The sequence below is a fragment of the Rhincodon typus genome, chromosome 25 (genome assembly GCF_021869965.1).
Source record: "Rhincodon typus isolate 14 chromosome 25, sRhiTyp1.1, whole genome shotgun sequence".
Taxonomy (NCBI): domain Eukaryota; kingdom Metazoa; phylum Chordata; class Chondrichthyes; order Orectolobiformes; family Rhincodontidae; genus Rhincodon; species Rhincodon typus.
In genome coordinates this window covers 41,071,127-41,091,109 of record NC_063356.1, presented here as the reverse complement: position 1 = coordinate 41,091,109, position 19,983 = coordinate 41,071,127, and the positions used below count along the sequence as shown (strand labels likewise).

Below are 19,983 nucleotides of genomic sequence, written 5' to 3'. Positions count from 1 at the left end.
CTCCCTATTTATTTCAGAACCCCCTTCCCCTCCCCCATTTCTGAAGACGGGTTTAGGCCCGAAACGTCAGCCTTCCTGCTCCTCTGATGCTGCTTGGCCTGCTGTGTTCATCCAGCTCTACACCTTGCTATCTAAATTGGATACACAGTTGGCTTGATGGTAGGAAGCAGAGGGTAACACTGAAAAGATGCTTGTCTGACTGGAGGCCTGTGGCTAATGGTGCGCCTCAGGGGTCGGTGCTGGGCCCATTGCTGTTTGTTATCTATATTGATGATTTGGATGAGAATGTACAAGGCATGATTAGTAAGTTTGTGGATGACACTAAAATAGGTGGTTTCGTATGCAGTGAGGAAGGTATTCAGAAATTGCAGCAGGATCTTGATCAGCTGGGAAAGTGGATTGAGAAATGGCAAATGGAGTTTAATATCGATAAGTGTGAGGTGTTGCATTTTTGGAAAGTCAAATCAAGGTAGGAGTTTCATGGTGAATGGTAAGGCCTTAAGGAGTGTCATGGAACAGAGAGACAGTGGAGTTCAGGTGCATGGTTCTCTGAAAGTGGAGTCACAGGTAGACAGGGCAGTGAAGAAGGCTTTTGGCACACTGGCCTTGATCAGTCAGGGCATTGAGTACAGAAGTTGGGAAGTTCTGATGCAGATCTACATGACATTGGTGAAGCCGCACTTGGAATATTATGTTCAGTTTTGGTCACCTTGCTGTAGGAAGGATGTTATTAAAATGGAAGAGTGCAGAAGAAACTTACAAGGATGTTGCCAGGACTTAAGGGACTGTTATAGGGAGAGGTTGGACAAGCTGAGATTTTTTTCTTTAGAGTTGAGGAGACTGAGGGGGGATCTTATAAAAGTGTATAAGATCATGAGAGGCATGGATAGGGTGATTGCACTTGGTCTTTTTCCCAGGGTTGGGGAAGTGATGACGAGAAGGCATCAGTTTAAGGTAAGAAGAGAAAGAATACAATGGAACCTGCGGGGTAGCTTTTTGACACAGGGTTTAACACACATGGAATGAGCTGCCAGTGGAAGTGGTTGAGGCAGATGCATTAATAACATTTAAAAGGCATTTGGACGAATACATGGATAGGAAAGGTTTAGAAGGATATGGGCCAAGTGCAGGGAAATGGGGTTAGCGTGGATGGACATTTTGGTCGGCACGGACCAGCGTGGGCCAAAGGACCTGTCGCCGTGCTATAGCACTGTATGACTCTGTCTAAGTCCGCTCAGTGTGGGTGATAATTACTCACTGGTACTTCCCCAGCTGATCAAGATCCTGCTGCAATTTCTGAATACCTTCCTCACTGTCCACGATACCACCTACTTTAGTAGGAAACTTACTAATCATACCTTATGAGTATATTTTCCCTGATTTGGCCATTTTCCTTGCCATCCATTAATGAGTCCCCCTCAAGGCTTGAGGGCTAACAGGAAGCCAATCATCTTGAAAGCAGCAGAATAACACGGCAGATAAGAGAGGGAGTGGACTTCAAAATGGTGGCACCCTCTCTGCAAATATTTCATTTAAAATATGCAATGGCCTCTGCAGTCAGGCCACTAGTATGGTGGGATACCTGCTTCTGCACTTCAAGTAGACTGAGAGGCCTCTAAGTCTGCCTGGAGAGCTGGCCCCTGGTCTGCTACTTGTTTCCATGCAGCTGAACTGTCCTTCACCACATGCAGTGACCTGGAGGCTGATGCTGGCACAGAATGAACTGGGAAATTGGCACGCTAGGAGCGACATGAGACTATGTATCCACCTCCATTCCTGCCCTCAGACGCTGCTGAAAATCCTGCCTATTCCATCTGCCTCTCCATTTGTGCTGGGTTCAACCCCAATTTTTTAGTGTCATGTTGAACTGCATGTCTATTAAGAAACATTTTCTGATTCAGTGCTTTCAATAAATTAATAATATTCTGGACCAATGCAGACAGTGCTTTCAGGAGAAAGAAAGTTTTAATAGAGAACAGGAAATATCATTAGAATATTCCAATTCCAGAGCTGCAGCAGGACTTTACAGCATACAATTTATCTAAGGATCAAAGGTAACAAGTTATTCCGGTGACATCAGCAGCCGAAAGGTTAAAACCTATTTTAAACTGAGAGGCAAAAGAATGTGAAATAAATCTGGTGATCTTCAGTGGTTTCTGTGATTTGTCCTTTTAAAACTGTTTTGCATCTCTCTGTCACAGATATCACACAAATATATCAGCCCTCCACTTTCTCTTCTGTTTTCCAGGCTGCCCTCACTATTTTTGGGATTCTTGGTGGTCCATTGCTTGGGGTGTTCCTGCTAGGCATGGTATTCCGTTGGGCTAATTCAATTGTAAGTACCTGACACATCAGGAGCACATGAAGGGGTTTTACAAACAGTCTGGAACTGAAATAGATAGTTTTGGGAGGAAATGGGGAACATAACACAAATTAGTGGAAGGCCAAAGAGATCCAAGTACATCAGTAATTAAGTGACAAAATGTACAGAAAATTGGCAAAGTGAAAGAATACAATGGGGATATGCCAGGCTTCTGCTATACAGAGCTTTGCTTCAACTGCACACGAACAATTGTGAACAGTTCTGGGCAACACTACTTTGGAGGGATGTATTAGCCTCAGGGGGACTGGAAATTTGATTTTCCAGAAATAATTCAAAGGATTAATTTCAACAAAATAGTGTCGTGTTCTCGGGAATTTAGTATATTAAGGACTGGTTAGGGGATGTTTTGAATGATTTTCATGATAAAATGTGAATAGGGTTGATAGAAATACCTATTTCTGCTGGCTGGGCCTTTGGAATAAGTCAGCTGGCCTGAAAATTAGAACTCGACCTTTCCAGAACGAAATTAGAAAACACGAAGGGATGTAAAATGTGATCATTTGGATTTCTCTTCCACAAGTGGCAATTGATGTTGGATCAGATGTAAATTTTAAAGATGAGATTGATAGTTTTATTAGACTAGGATTAAAGGGTATGGGACAAAGGTAGTTAGATGAAATTTGGTTTCAGATTAGTCATAATCTCAATGAATGGCAGTGGAACAGGCTTGAGGGACTAAATGGTTTACTTCTGTTTTTTGTGTTCATATGTACCCATGGTAATTTAATGCCTGGTTTTGGGTGTATTTGTCTGTAGAATGCTGCTACCATTCCTCTTTCCTGGACTGCTTCTAAGTTCAATTTACAGTGATAGAGGTACAACCATCGAGTTTCAACAGGAAGAGGCTGTTATCTTAAACAGTTTTTTTTGCATGTTATCAGTAAGGTGCAAGTTACATTAATTAGACAAACCGTAGTTTAGCAATACAGCACTTGAGTATTGCTGAAAAAGATACATTGGCCTATCGCCCAAAAGACTAATGTGGTATATGAATTGTTGTGATGCTAGGTATATAGCTGCACATCCCAAAGATGGTGGCTGGCACCAAAGAGCAACAAGCAAGCTACTGACTGTAGCCAAGTAGCCCATGCTTCCAAAACACTCAATGCAGTGTCCAACATTAGGTATGATTCTGCAATTGAACAACATTTGTTACATAATCCTGATTGTAGAAAGAATTATGCTGCCACTTGATTTGGGTTCCTCTTTCAGGCTGCAAATTGAGGCATGTACTGAAAGATACACTTATCAATACATAGAATCTGGTCTTTTCAGACAAACAATGCAATAGGTGAGAGTCATTCCCTGGTTCATACCTCAAGGCAATACCTTGCCCAGTCAGAGTCAACTTTCCTTGTTTAAAACACAAAGCCTGACAGTTAATCCTTAGCTATCATTATGTCGTGCACTGTCCATGGCAGCACCTCTATCAATCAGAATTCACTTGCTAACCAATAAGCATTCTCCTGTCATACAGTATAAATATTGATTTCCCTTTTGACTTTGGTCTTCTTGTGACATGTCCTGATTTAGCAAGGGAGGTTTTGTCAGAATGTGTCTTCTCAGCAATACCCAAGTTACACGAACATTGTGACTAAGAGTATAAGAAACCTATGAATCTTCACTTCACAAGATTTAAGATTTTCTGCCTTATTGTTACCCAAGCCTGTATGACATCTTCACACTGGCCAGAACTTAATGCAGTCTCCAACATTAACCCATTCAGAGCATTATATTGTACAATAGATTTAACTTACGCTTTTGGACCTTATTACTGATTAGCATCATTTGAATTTGTCTGAAGGCACATATAGGTTTAGCACTCCAGTAATGAAGTGATCAAATGCCATTTCTTGCAGAGTTGTAAAGTTGGTATTCATTAACTAAGGGTTGAATTAGATAGCCCCAAAAACAGGCATGAGAATCACAATGTGAAATTACCCCATATCAGTCAAAGAGAAAGCGGACAGTATGCCAACTTTGTGCTATCTGCTTATTGCAATAATTGTTCCAGGTTGCCAGGAGTAACTGGAATGAACACAAAGGCAGAGTGCCCAATAATGTTGTCTGATAACACATTCTTAAAGTTCACCTGCACTTCTTATACAGAAGGTACATTGTGACTGCTGGAGGTGACAGGATCATTTTGAATCATGCAACGAACAAAGCAGTGGCTAATGATGGGAGAGAGTGTGCACCCAGGTTTTTTCATGCTGCAAGGCAATCTTGAAAGAGGAGGTGAAAAAGAAGAGAGGTGGTGTTCTATTTCCACATTGGAGACAGGGCACCCTGCAGATAGAGAATGAGACAGTAGTGGGAACAAATAACCATAGGTCACTGACACGTGTTATAGCCCTGTCTGAGTGGATTTAATGTTGTACTATTTGTATGCTGACCTCACTGTATGGGGAAAACTGCTGCAGTAGGAATGCTACTGGACTAGTAATCCAGAACCCAAACTAACATTCTGGTGAAATTTAATCCAGATTTGCATTGGATTCAAACAGCTGGCCTAGTTATGTCCATTTTTTAAAAAAATCAACAAAACACATCTGGGTCACTATTGCCCTATAAGGACAGAAACCAGCCATCCTTTCCTGGGCTGGTCTACACGTGACTCCAGACCCACAGCAATGTGGCTGACTCTTAACTGACTTGTGGCCAATTAAGGAGGAGCAATAAACGCTGTCCTTGCCAATGATACCTGTATCCCATGAATGAATCAAAGAAAACAAGTTGTCAGGTTCATTGAAAGTATCATCATATTCAACCAATGGAACCACATAGTTACTATTCAAATTACCACAACCCTCTCACTGACCTATCAGTGAGCTCTGTCAGTCACCCCTCATACCTATCATACACATGTTTCACTTCACTTTCCTACACTTAGCACTGCTGAAAGCCTTATACCTATAGCTAACAGCTTCCACGCTGTGCAAGCTATTCAACTTTGACACTTGGGTCAACCAAAAGTGTCTCATCACACTTGCAATCAGAACTAGCTGAAGACAGATGTTGAAATAGCTGCAGAGAGGTCAGTATCCGGTCAGCAAGTCACCCTCTATTTACATCTAGCTGGCTGGCTTGGAGTCAGTCCCTGAAGATTGGTTAGGTAGGTCTCCCTGATTGGACCAGGTTAACAGCCCCAATCAAGGATGTCATAGTCAATAAGATTCACCTGGTTCAAATCACCACAGCTCCCCACCCAACTCCAGGCAAGTAGGGCTGGTCTTTCTCGGGTAGCTTCTCTTGCAATGTTTTCGCGCCTCCCCAGGTATGGTTCCTCTGACATAGACGGCAAGTGCGGCATGTACTGGCCTGTAGCCCATCTCGTGTTTCCGGAACATCTGGGGAGAGTTTCATCCTCTCTTTCTGGTGGTAATGATATCGAGGCTGCATCCATCTCGGATGCATAGTGAAGCTGTAGGATGTTTCTTTAAGCCTGCTTTCAACATTTGGACTGTTCTTTCTGCCAGACCATTGGATGATGGATGGTATAAAGATGTCCTTGCGTGCCAAATGTGACTCGACTTTAGGAAGTACTTGTATTCCCTGCTGCAAGCCTTACACCTATAACTAACAGCTTCCACATCCCATTCTCCATGACCAGTACTTCAAAGAGTCTGTATATTGCTAAGGATACTCGCACCTTTTCAGTCATCATCCCTGAGTTTGCCAAATGAACTCTATGCATGTCCAACCACTTTGAATGGCATCCACAATGACCAGGAAAGTTGAGCCTATGAAAGGACTGGCATAGTCGACATGTAACCGAGTCCAGGGTTTACACAGCTATTTCCATGTATGTGGGGGCACCATTGGCGACAATTTTTGTCCTCATTGGCACTCTGGGCACTGCCCCTCTAACACAGCTATGTCAGCATCCAATCCTGGCCACCAGACGTAAATTCTTGGCATGTCTCTGATGGAGTTCAGCCAGTATCTGGTGGTGACCTTTAGTCAGGACATTCACTCTTGCTCCCCATAATAATATGCTGTCCTCTACTGTGATCTGGTTTCTCCAGGTTCGAAAAGGTTTCAATCTGGTTGTGATGGTCCTTTTGTTTCCCCCATTACCATCAGCTGTGTTGGTTTTGTCAGGACTGGATCTTTTTGAGTCCACAGTTAGATATTGTCAGCGGTGACTGAAAGGGTGACCAGGAAGTTTAAAACTAGAATGGATTCTTCCGGGGAGGCGCCACCAGTAGAGCATCTGCCAGTGGGAGGCGGCTCAAGGCATCCGCATTAGCCACTGGCTTCCTGGAAGGTGTTCTAATGTGTACTTGTAAGCACTGAGAATAAGGGCCCAACGCTGAATTCTACCGAAGCTGTGGGTAGCACCACCTTGTCTTCTTTAAATATCCCTAGCAAGGATTCGTGGTCCTTTGCTATGACAAATTCATGTCCGTAAAAGGTATTGATGGAACTTTCTCACACCAAAGATGACTAAAAGACCTTTCTTCTCTATCTGGGTATATTTGCGTTCGGCTTCAGCCAGAATCCAGGAAGCATACGCTGTGGGCGCTCCCCTCTCCATTGGGCCATCTGTGAACCAACACTACTCCGATATCGTACAAGGAGATATTGCACGTTAGCACCACCTCTCACTTCAGATCATAGTGGGCCAACACCTTAAGAAGATGATAGCTGCTTTTTCACATCCCTAAAGGCTCTGTCTTGGCTTTGCGACTATTTCCAAGGCTGACTGTTTTTCGGTAGCAGGTGTAAGGGTGCCAAGATGGAGGCCAGGTAACATACGAATTTCCCATAATAATTCACTAATCCAAGCAAAGACCTACGTTCCGGTACATATGTGGGAGCCAGGGCATCTTTGATCGCCCTCACATTATCTTCCAATGGGTGTAACCTGGTTTTGTTGAATCTCTAACCCAAGTGGGTCACTTGGGATGCCTGAAACACACATTTTTCCCTTCTAAGGCATACACCTGCCTGGGAGAAACATTTAAGCACTTTGTCCAAGTTCTCCAAGTGCTCTTTATTAGTCTTCCCAGTTATTAGCATATCATCCACATAAATGGCCACTTGAGGTAGCCCTTGTAAAATGTTCACCATCATTCACTGGAAAAGGGCACAGGCTGATGATACCCCAAATGGCAGTCTCGTATATTGATACAAACCCTTTATAGGTAGATGTTAATTGTGGCATACTTGCGGGAGTCCTCTACAAGTTGCAATTCCGGCCAGGTGTGGCTCGTGTCCAGTTTCATGAAGGACAGCCCCTCTGCCAATTTTGCATACAAGTCCTGGAAGCAAGGGATTGGGTATTTATCCAGCTGTAAGAAGCGGTTTACCATTTGCTTAAAATCCCCACAAAGACAAACTGAGCCATCAGACTTCACAGTCAGTATAACTGGTGCTGCCCACTCCATAAACTGCGATTCCATCGTTTTCCAGCCTCCTGATTTCCACTTCTACTTTTGCCCATAAGGCAAATGTCACTGGGCGGGCCTTGCAAAATCTCAGAATTTCTTCCTGGTCAACATGTAAAGTGGCTTTAGCCCCTTTGATAGTCCCAACACCTTCCGGAAAAACTCCTGTGTATTTCATTAGGACTTCACTGAGGCAGCCATTTTCTAATTGAAAAATGTTGAGCTAATCGAGGTGAATCATTGTCAACTAATTCTGCCCTAATAGGCTTGGGCGCAAGCCTCTTACTACTACAAGCATTAACTGCATTAACTGCACCAACTGCCTCTAAAAGGAGACCGGAACCAAAGTCATACCCTTAATCAGTAACAGTGTATGTTTTCAGTCTGGCTGAGGTCTTTGTTGACTTGAGTCTGCGTACCAGCAACAACTACAATAGCTTGCTGGCCCAGATCCTGAAGAACTTTTCAGCCATTTTGCTGAAGGTAAACTTTGTTATGGGGTTTTGCTGTGGACTGGCTAGGGTCCCTCTGCTCAGGATATGCCCTGCATGAGGTTCTGTGATTGCCTACACTCAAATGGTGTTCCCCAAGCACAGTCAGACGGGTGAGGATGGCCACTTCCATTAGGATGCCCCCCTTTCTAATGACAAAGCCAGTTGTAGTGCCTGTTAGAAGTCCAGTTGGGCTTCAGCTGGTAAGTGCTTTTGCTTGGTTATGTCATGAATTCCACATACCAAACAGTCTCTCGGCATCTCATTCAGGATTAACCAAAAATCACATGCCTCTGCCGGTCATCTTAACCCAGCAAAAAATTCTGATACAGATTCCCCTAATTCTTGAACAGCAACAGGTTAAAACCGAAATTGTCTCAGAATTGGAGGAGGTTTGGGGCTGTGATATTCCTTAACCAAATCCATCAACTTTTGGAAGGTTTTAGTGTCTGGCACCTCTGGGAACATTAAGCCCCCAGTATTCAAAAATGCTGCATGTCCACAAGCAGCCAGAAAGATTACTCGTTGCTTTTCATCTGCCCCAATGTCGTTAGCTCAGAAAAAATATTGCATTCTTTCCACATACTGGGCCTAGTCTTTGATGGCAGGTTCAAATGAGTCAAGCTTCCTGAATAAAGTCACGATGCCAGAAAAGCTTACTCAACGACGACTGTTGTGAGCAAATGTTCTTCGGGCACGTACTGTTTTCTCCTATTGCCACAAGTGTGTGACCGGCCAGCCAGCTCAGAGTCCGTCCCTGAAATGAGGAGTGTCTGAATTCTGTGTTTGTATTGGTCAGTCAGGGCTCCCTGATTTGCCAAAGTTAACAACTCCAATCAAGAATCTCATAGTCAATAAGATGCATTTGCTTCCAATCAATACAGATGTGTAGCCATACTCTAACTCCAATAGAGGAGATGATGCTCGCTGTTACCAGAATGGCCATTGCTGGGGCTGCATCCATGACACATGGCCATGTATTTAAAGCTAATTGTTTCTTTCAAATCCCAAGCATAGGTTTAAGGTGAGAGGCAAAAGATTTAAAAGGGACGACTTTTTCATCCAGAGAGTGGTGCGTGTATGGAACAAGCTGCCAGATGAAGTGGTGGAGACTGGTACAATTACAATATTTAAAAGGCATAAGTAGGAAGGGATTAGAGGGATATGGGCCAAATGCTGGCAAATAGGACTAGATTAATTTAGGACATCTGGTCAGCACGGACGAGTTGGATAAAGATCTGTTTCCATGCAGTACAATTCTATAACTCCATTTCACTTCAACTGATAGGCTACAGCTAATGTACCCATGCTGTTCTCACATTTCCCCTCTCTTCTCACATTGTCCACATCCTTGTATCCATTCACATCCAGAAGAACTGTAACAATGGTGGAACATCAAAATCAGTAATGATGAAGGCATGTCATCACTTCATTTCACACATGAAGCTTTCAGATCATACACAGAGGATAGTTTTGAAGGTTTTGTGGCAAATCTATCTGTCGTGAAACATTAAGCACATTTGAGTTGGAGCAACAGTCAGAGAAGAACAGAGAGAACCTGAGGGTGAATGGCAGCGGAGCTTCTGTATAAACATCTGAGGAACGGGGTCCAAATCGAGCTCATTCAGAGTAGTAGCGGGAGCATAAGACATAGGGACAGAAATTAGGCCATTTGGCCCATCAAGTCTGTTCCACCATTCAATCATGGTTGATAAGTTTCTCAACCTCATTCTCCTGCCTTCTCCACGTTACCTTTGATCCCCTTAATAATCAAGAACCTATCTCTGTACCTAGTGATCTGGCCTCCACAGCCTTCTATGGCAATGAATTCCATAGATTCGCCACCCTCTGGTTGACGAAGTTTCTCCTCATCCCTGTTCTAAAGGGTCTTCCCTTTTCTCTAAGGCTGTGCCCTTAGGCCCAAGTCTGTTCTGCTAATGGAAACATCTTCCCAATGTCCTCTCTATCTAGGCCTTTCAGTATTCTGTGAGTTTCAATTATATCCCTCCCTCCTCCTTCTAAACCCCATTGAGTATATACCCAGAGTCCTCAGATGTTCCTCACATGTTAAGACTTTCATTCCTGGGATAATTCTCATGAACCTCCTCTGGACCTGCTCCAGGGCCAGTACATCCTTCCTGAGATATGGGGTGCAAAATTGCTCACAATATTCTAAAGGTGGTCTGACCAGACACTCATAAAAGCCTCAGAAGTACATCCCTGTTTTTATATTCTAGTCCTCTTGAAATAAATGCTAACATTGCATTTGCCTTCCTAATTACCGACTCAACCTACAAGTCAACCTTAAGAGAATCCTGGACTAGGACTCCCAAGTCCCTTTGCAGTTCAGATTTCTGAATTTTCTCCCCATTTAGAAAATATTCTATACCTCGAATCTTCCTGCCAAAGTACATGACCTCACACTTTCCCACATTATATTCCATCTGCCACTTCTTTGCCCACTCTCCTAACCTGTCCAAATCCTTCTGCAGTCTCCCTGCCTCTCAAAACTACCTGTCCCTCTACCTATCTTTGTATTGTCTTCAAACTTAGCCAGAATGCCCGCAGTTCCTTCATCTAGATCATTAATGTACAAAGTGAAAGGTTGTGGTCCCAACACTGATCCTTATGGAACTCCACTAGTTACCAGCTGCAATCCTCACTCTGTGCTTTCTGCCAAAGAGTAAATGTTCTATCCATGCTAGTACCTTGCCTCTAACAGTATGGGCCCTTAAGTTACTGAGCAGCCTTTTGTGTGGCACCTTGTCAAAGGCTTTCTGGAAGTCCAAGTAGTTAACATCCATTGGCTCTCCTTTGTCTTACCTGCTCGTTACCTTCTCAAAGAATTCTAAGTGATTTGTCAGGCATGATCTCGCCTTGATGAGACCATGTTGACTTTGCCCTATTTTACCATGCACTTCCAAGCATTTCCAAGCAGATGGTAAACTCGGCCCCATGCAATGTTCCTCTTGCAGTACATGAGAAATCAGGTACACTTCCTGCACTGCTTAGGAGCCAACTTTTGGGACTGAGAAAGTAGTTCTGGGTGGGACGCAGAGTTTAAGGTCCTTATGTTTGTTGTTTGTACTTCATTAGGAAGAGTGAAAGAGAGGAGGAGAAATCTGATTTGGTGAGTTGTGGGAAAGTTTGAGTAATTTGTTCCTGGTTTATTGCTTATAGTTGGTAAGATTCACAATGGCAGGAAAATTTGGCCCTATGGAATGCTGCTCCTGAAATATGTGGGAAATCAGGAACATTTCCAGTGTCCATGGTGAGTACGTATACAGGAAGTGTGATGAGATGCAGCTCCTGATTCACTGCATGGAGTGGCTGGAGCTGCAAATGGACTCACTGTGGAACATCCATGATGCTGAGGATGTCGTAGATGGCAAATTTAGTGAGCTGGTCACACAAATAACAGCTACACAGACAGAAAAGTGTGGGTGACTATTAGGAAGACTAGTAAGTGCGGGCAGGCAGTGCAGGAGTCCCCTGTGGCCATGCCCCTTTCAAAGAGCTATACCATGTTGGATACTGTTGGTGTGGATGACCTCTCAAGTTTGTGGCACTGCAGTTGGCTCTACTGCACAACAGAGGAGGGAAAATATTGAGAGAGCTGTCGTGATAGGGAACTCAATTGTAAGGGGAACTGACAGCAACTGTGGCAGCAAACGAGACTCTCAAATGGTATAGATAACAACAAGGTGTAGAGCTGGATGAACACAGCAGGCCAGGCAGCATCAGAGGAGCAGGAAAGCTGACGTTTCGGGTGTGGACCCTTCTTCAGAAATGGGGCAGGGAAAGGGGACTCTGAAATAAATAGAGAGGGGGGAGGCGATGATGTAAGGTGGATAGAGGAGCAGATAGGTGGAGAGAAGACGGACAGGTCAAGGAGGTGGGGATGGAGCAAGTAAAGGTAAGTGTAGGTAGGGAGTTGGAATGGGGTTAGTCAGTTGGGAGGGAGGGGCGGGTGGGTGGGAGGGAAGACGGACAGGTCAAGGAGGTGGGGATGAGGCTAGTAGGTAGGAAGTGGGGGTGGGGGTTGGTCAGTGAGGTGGGAGGAGAGGATAGGTGGGAGAGAAGACGGACAGGTCAAGAAGGCGGGGACGAGCTGGGCTGGTCTTGGGATGAGATCAGGGGTGGGGAGATTTTGAAGCTTGTGAAGTCCACATTGAGACCATTGGGCTGCAGGATTCCCAAGCGGAATATGAAAGGGAAATGTGCCGGGGGTGGTGGGGCTAGTGGGGAGTGTGGAGCGGATGAGGGGGTCGCGGAGAGAGCGGTCCCTCCGGAAGGCAAATAAGGGTGGGGAGGGCAAAATGTCCTTGGTAGTGGGGTCAGATTGCAGGTGGCGGAAGTGGCAGAGGATGATGCGTTGAATCTGGAGGTTGGTGGGGTGGTACGTGAGGACGAGGGGAATTCTGTCTTTGTTGTTATTGCAGGGAGGGGGTGTGAGGGATGAGTTGTGGGAAACACGAGAGATGCGGTCGAGGGCGTTTTCGACCACTGTGGAGGGGAAATTGCGTGTCAGATGGTGTGTTGCCCCCCTGGTGCCAGAGTCAGGGTTGCCTCAGAGGGGCTGCAGGGCATTCTGAAGAGGGAGAGTGAATGTCCAGTGGTCATGGTACATGTTGGTACCAACGACATGGATAGAAAAAATAAGGCCCTACAACAGGAATTTCAAGAGGAAGACTACTAAAATAGTAATCTCCAGATTACTTCCAGTGTCACACCATACTGAGTATCGGAATACAAAGGTAAGTCAGATGAATGCATGGCTAAAATGGATCGCATAGGAGGTTTCTCGTGTTGCTGTAGAGATTTTAAACTGATTTGGCAAGGGGATGGCGCACAGAGTGGATTTAACAGTGACAGCAAGGTCCAATCAGACATAGAAGGAATGCTGGGACAGTATCTTTTTTAAAGCAAGGAGCTTGACTGGTGAGGCAGATGAACTTAGAGCATTGATCAGCATGTGGAATATGATATTGTTGTAATCACTGAGACAAGGTTGAAGGAAGGACAGGACTGGCAGCTCAACATTCCACGGTATTGAAGTTTCAGGCACGATTGGTAGAGGAATAAGAGAGGTAGGGCATTGCATTATTGATAAAGGAAACCATCACTTCAGTAATGAGGAAGGATATCCGCAAAGGATCTTTTTATATTAAGACCATCTTAGGAGAGGTTAGAAATAAAAAAGGGATGATTATCTTTCTGGGATTATACCACAGCCCTCCAATGATCAGAGGAAGATAGAGGAGCAGAAATGTAGCAAAATCACAGAAAGAATATGAGGATTACCAGGGAAAGAGTCCTAGTAGCGACCAGAGGGGCGACCTCTGCTTGGAATCAGGTGACGTGGGTGAAGTCTTAAATGAATATTACTCATCTATATTCACAAAAGAGAAAGACATTGTAGCCAGGATTTCATTTGGGATGGTGAGGTTTTCAACCATGTTAAGATTTATAAGGAAGAGATATTAGAGGCTTTGGCTTGCATAAAGGTGCATAAAATCCCAGGGCCCAATGAGATGTATCCCAGGCTGCTTTGAGAAATAAGACAGGAGATTGCTGAAGCCCTAGTGGAGATATTTATCTCTCCACCGGCCACAGATGAAGTGCCAGCTGACTGGAGGATTGCTAATGTTGTTCCGTTGTTCAAGAAGGACAGCAGAGATATTCCAGGTAATTACAGACCACCTAATCCTATGTCAGTAGAGACGTTGTTGGAAAAAATTCTGAAGGATTGGATTAATTAATACTTGGAAAGGTAGGGATTGATCAGGGATAACCAGCATGGATTTATTAGAGGGAGATTCTGTCTGACTAATTTAATTGAGTTTTTTGAAACGTTGACTAAATATATTGATGATGGAGTGCTATTGATGTGGTTTACACGGTCTTCAGTAAGGCCTCTGACACGGCTTCACATGGAAGACTCACTCAAGAGTTAAGTGACCATGGGATCCACGGCAAATTGGCAAACTGGGTCCAAAATTGACTTCAAACAGGAGGCCAAGGATAGTGAAGGGTAGTTTTTATGATTAGAAGCCTGTGAACGGCAGTTTGGAAAGGAATCAATGCTGAGACTGTTACATTAACGACTTGGATGTGAATGTAGAGGATATAATTATAATTCTACAGATGACATGAAAATTGGTGGTGTTGTATTGGAGGAGGATGGTCTCAGGCTGTAGTCTGATATTGATCAGCTGGTGAATAGGGAACAGCAGTGGCAGATGGAATTTAATCCCGATAACTGAGGGTTGATGCATTTTAGGAGTCTAATAAGGGAAAGATATACATAATGAATGGTAGGTCCCTAGGAAGTACTGAGGAATATAAGCACCTAGGTATACAATTCATAGATCCCTGAAGGTATCAGCACAGGTAGGGTGATGAAGAAGGCATATGGGTTCCTTGCCTTCATGAGCCATGGTGTACACTATAGGAGCAATAAAGTCTTGTTACAACTTTATAAAAGATTAGTTAAGCCACAGTAGCAATCCTGTGTGCAGTTCTGCTTGCCACACAATCAGAAGGACTTGGATTTTGCCTGGAATGAAAAGTCTCAGTTATGTGGAGAGACTGGCTAGGCTGAGTTTATTTTCACTTGGAGCAGAGGAGGCTGAGGGAGTATCTGAGTGAGGTATACACATTTATGAAAGGCATACACAGTCAATTGTGAGAGTCTCTTCCCCTTGGCATGTGTCTAAGACCAAAGGGTCCTGAGAGGGTGGTGGAGGCAGGTAATGTCGCGACATTTATTAAATGCCTGAATGAGTACTTAATGTGCCAGGGCATAGTAGGCTGTAGACCAAGTGCAGGTAAATGGGATTTGTGTAGTTTTGGGTTTATTGGTCAATATATGTGATATTTGTGCTGCAGCAACACAGGGGTTTATTGGTCAATATATATGACATTTGTGCTGCAGCAACACAGGGGTCAAGGACAGTGTCTGTGCCAAATTGTCAGATGGTAAAGTTACACACATTTCATTGGAGAGGACCCAAATCCAGCCTTCTAAGATTCAGTTTACAGAATATTGATGGGCAAATGCAACAAGAATGCCAGTACTTTGGGAAGCCTGCCAGAAAACTGGAATTCACCTGATATGGAAGACTCCAGCAACAATTTGGCATAGGACTTTGTACAAAGCTTGACACAGATACTTTCCAGTATGATCAACTCTTATAAATAAGCCTGTAGAACCCAAACATGATGCAATAACCTACACACTAAAGCCCAGTGAACAGACATACCCTGAACTCACTGTAACATATTCCAGGGAATACACACTCTCAGCATTCAGTGTATCACATCCCAGGGAATATACATGTCCAGCATTCAACTGTTGTATTGCAGTGAGTACACACACTGAGCACTCACTGCAACACGTCCCAGTGAATACACACACTCCGCTCACAGTCCCAGTGTCCCAGTGAATGGACATGCTGCAGTCAGTGTGTCACTTGCCAATGAACAGAGACATCCCATTGAATACACATGCCAAGCATTCATTGTGCAATATATCATGCACTCACTGTATGCCAGTCCCAGTAAATAGAAAAAGCCCTGCACTCCCTGCAATCGTGTCCCAATGACTGTGCACACCCTGCACTCAATGTATTATAAACTGGTGCATAGACACACATAAACTCTCACTGTACAACTTCACAGTGAATGCACAAGTCCAGACACTTGAGTGTATCACATCTCAGTGAATACCCATCACTCACTGTATATATCCCAGAAAATTCGCACACACTGCCCCCACTGTATCACGTCCTATTGAATACAAACACCCAACATTCACTGTATTACTGTTCCAAACTCTCTTTGGAAGTCCAGATACAATGATGTGAACTCAGTCTAGCCAAGAGAGCCAGAGGCTTTGTCAGTATGACTGAATTTCACAAAGTCCAAGGAACCATTGACTGCACAGATTTGGACATCGAGGCTCCAAATTGCCACCAGCAGTCTTCCTCAACCAGCAGGAATATCACTCCATCAACTCATCTGTGATCACCATGAGTGAATCTTGCTGGCATGTGCTCATCTCCTGAATCATTCAAAACGTGTACATTCTCAGCCCCTTCTAGATTCCACAGTTCTTTTCTGTGTGTATTTACTGGGATGAGATACAGTGAGTGCTGGGTGTGTGTATTCAATGGGATCAGAAACAGTGAGTGTCCAGTTTGTGTATTTAATAGGAACAGAAACAGTGGGTGCTGGCTTTATGTATTTAATGGGACCGGTAACAGTGAGCGCTGGATTTGTGTATTTAATGGGATCTAATGCGGTCAGTGCTGGGTTTGTGTATTTAGTGGGACCTGATGCAGTGAGTGCTGGGTGTTTGTATTCACTGGAATGAGATACATCAATCATTGTCCTGTCCTTCACATTCTGGGCTGTGTTCTTCTGTGGAGAGCAATGGGCGTTGTTTCAGTGATTTGACTATCGAGACCACTCCCTCACTACACTTGCTGCACCGTCTGGGATCTATATCACACAAGTGCCAGGCATCCGCTTTCTGATTGAGCTGTAGCCATTCCTGCCATTCCTTCTAGTGGACTGTCACATCCCAACAGCCATACTTCCCTATTTGCAAGCATCCGAAGAGAGATAAAAGTTTGTCATTCACCCTAGCAGAGCAAAGGAGTTCATTGAGCTCCTTGTAGTTGTAGTTCTAGATCCAGTTTCTCTGCATCACCACACAGCTGCCTATCTCTGCTATCTCTAATCAAGTTTATTTGTTTCAGCGGGAAGGCCTCTTCCTTTGGTCACGATTGAAAAGCACCTCCCACTTTGCCCTAGAAGCTTTATCAGTGTGTAGCAAACTGTGGGACCACCCAGATTCTCCTTTGTGTCATGCTGTAAGGGTTTTCAGTGGCCTCACTATCTGTCAGAGGAAGGGAGGTCGAAGGTTCAGTAAGATATCCATTAGTTCTGCTAACAGAGGGATGGTTTGAGGTAACTGACTGAAGAAGTAGGTCAATGACAGGTTTTTGGAGTGACAGAGGATTTGTCTGAAGTTGATAGATAATTCACGCAATGTTTTTTGCTGGGATAATCAAAACTCACCGTAGTCACAAATTTCCTGTTCGTCAATATGTCTGCCATTTTTGGTGCTGGTGAATCTTTAAACTGGCCACTGAATCATGGTTCCGAGTCACAGCCTGCCTCACCCCATCACCAAGCCCGCTCACACATCTGCTTCCACCACTGCTAATCTTCCTGTCCCTACGCCTGCTCCTGACCCCAGCTAGATGCTCCCTACATGAAGGGCAAGTATGAAATTAGACTCACTAGTAAACACGATATCTAATATATAATTATTATCGTTACTCCATGAATACACTAAGCAAGTAACAGTCTGGTATATTTTCAATTAGCTTTTCAATTGGGCAACCTACCAGAACAGAATGTTAATCATCAAACCACTGACTGTAAGCTGACATTGCAGGAGAGGGTTGTGGGACTGCAGCTCTGTCTTTTGAATGAGATGTTAAACTCAACCTCTGTTTATCCCCGCAGGGGGATGTGAAAAATTTAACTTCCTTTGGGATGAGTTGGAATTTGGAATTCATTTTCAGAATGTGGGATAAAACCTGAAGACCACAAGACACGTGGAGCATCATGAGGGATGAGGGTTCTCAGCCACCTGCTTTGATGTGGTCTCAAGGTGGAACCTGGTGCTGAGTTTTGTTACTGTTTTAAACATTATCACTGACCTGATGACTGTCTATTTGATTTCAGGGTGCACTAGCTGGCCTTGGTGTCAGTTTCCTACTGACATTGTGGATAGGAATTGGTGGGCATGTCTATCGGCCACTACCTACTCAAACTCGACCATTACCCCTCAGCACAGCAGGATGTCTTGATATCGGCATTAACACATCACAAGCAGCGAGAGTAGGCCCCTATTTAACAACACACCATGCACCTGACCTGACCTCCAGGTAAAGTGAAAAGAACTGAGACCTTGAACAAAATGTTTATGGGTATTCATGTTCCTACAGTATTGTAGTTTGGTTCTGCTGTGGAAATTATATCAATTTGTTAAATTACATTTACCATTTGTTTTCTTTCCCTGCCTTAGGTATTCCCCTTTCTCATTATTAAAGTTGCATGTCTCTCAGTTATTTTTAAAATAGCAATTGGGTAAATCATATCTTGTCTGCACATTTGGCGCCTGGCATACAGAGAATTGTCAATAATCCTCCTACTTGCTTGTGCTCGTTAAGCAGTTTCATCAACAGAGCAGAATTGTCAGATAATTTGTTAAACCTATTAGCACTGTTCCTGTGTAATTGCCGGCTACCTTCACGTGTGTGGCTTAACACAAGGATCTCACAAATATCAGGCAGAGGCTGCTGTTTTCATGTCATGGACAGGCTCACATAACTGGGGCCACTTCACACACTTAGGAGGAGGGACAGTTTGCTGCAGAGATTGGGAATACTGGTAAGCGGTACGCACTGCCATTGAGGTTCCCTGTTGTCCCCATCATCCAAAGTGTGGATGATGGGGGGGTTGTGATGAATTAAGAAAAAGTTTTATAACCTTGACCCATGCTTAGAACTCCTTAATGGGCCTCAGTTCACCATAGGCTATCATGCACTCAGTTTAGCAACCACTGTCCTGGGTCAGGAGCACACATTCTCCTGGCTTCTTTGTTTGGGAAGGAGGCTTCCATCCCTAATCTAATTTGTGGCTCTTTTATACAATCTTATTAATCTTAGCATGGGAAAAGAATAGCAAGAGTCAAAAAGGCCCAGATTTCTCAGCACACTGAGAATGATAATTAGTGTTAATGACCGGAGCAATGGAAAACTGCACCAAATCTCCACCACATTTGCCTACCAACTCCCACCCCAAACCCCACTTCAGACCTCTTTTTAGTTTTCTGTATTTTTAATTGTGAATTGAAATTGGAAAATCACTTTTTTTAAAAAATACAAAGGATTGTTGCACTTTTTAAAAGCAAATGGCCTGCCACTCATTGTAAGTACTGTTTACACAGCTGCTTGTTCAAGTAGTAGTGGAAGTCTGGAGCCAGGATATAGGTATGAATAAAGTTTTGGCTGGCAACAAGCAGCTAATTGGTGTCTAAACTAGTGACCAGTTATCGATGACAAAGGCTTTCTGCCTGCCAATAATCATGTGATTGACATGAGATACCTATATAGCTTGGGGATTTGAACGAGATAGTCACAAGCAATCGCATCTCCATGAAGGCAGGAGCTGTCTTCTCTGCAGTAAAAGGCATCTCAAGGATAATTTCAGCAAGCCTCGTCGACAGAGACCACTAAACAGCCTTTCTAGTTTTTCCTTCCATCCATTTATCCTAAGTTCTTTTTACTTTCTGTACGTACGTAGAAGGGGAGTTTATAAGGGAGTTAGAGTCTTAACGATTAGAACTTTATGTCAACAGTTTACAATTCTTTATATATAGTTAGACTCAAATAATTTGTAATAAACTGTCATTCTCATTAAGTACAGAAACCTGATCTATGCTTTTGGTCAACCTGGATCAGAAAGACAGGGAAATGGGGGAATTCTGTGGAAATTTTAAAAACTTTGACTTTTGTAATGACTTCAGGAACAGGAGGACTTGATTTCCAGTGTGCAACCTCACTGAGACAGAACATTTCTCTGAAACCTCCTAATAAGGAGTCTCTGAGGGTACTCCTGGTCAATACATAAGAGT

At 43.8% G+C, this 19,983-nt stretch overlaps 1 protein-coding gene across 1 annotated transcript in view; it reads left to right on the top strand.

Annotated features, from left to right (window-relative positions):
- The window catches only part of LOC109911703 (sodium-coupled monocarboxylate transporter 1-like), a 77,301-nt gene that overhangs the window by 44,297 nt on the left and 13,021 nt on the right, over positions 1-19,983 (top strand). The window contains exons 8-10 of the mRNA XM_048611848.1: positions 1,667-1,760; positions 2,202-2,335; positions 18,030-18,232. Of these exons, the coding sequence (XP_048467805.1) occupies positions 1,667-1,760; positions 2,202-2,335; positions 18,030-18,232 (431 nt within the window). The remainder of the gene's footprint in view (positions 1-1,666; positions 1,761-2,201; positions 2,336-18,029; positions 18,233-19,983) is intronic.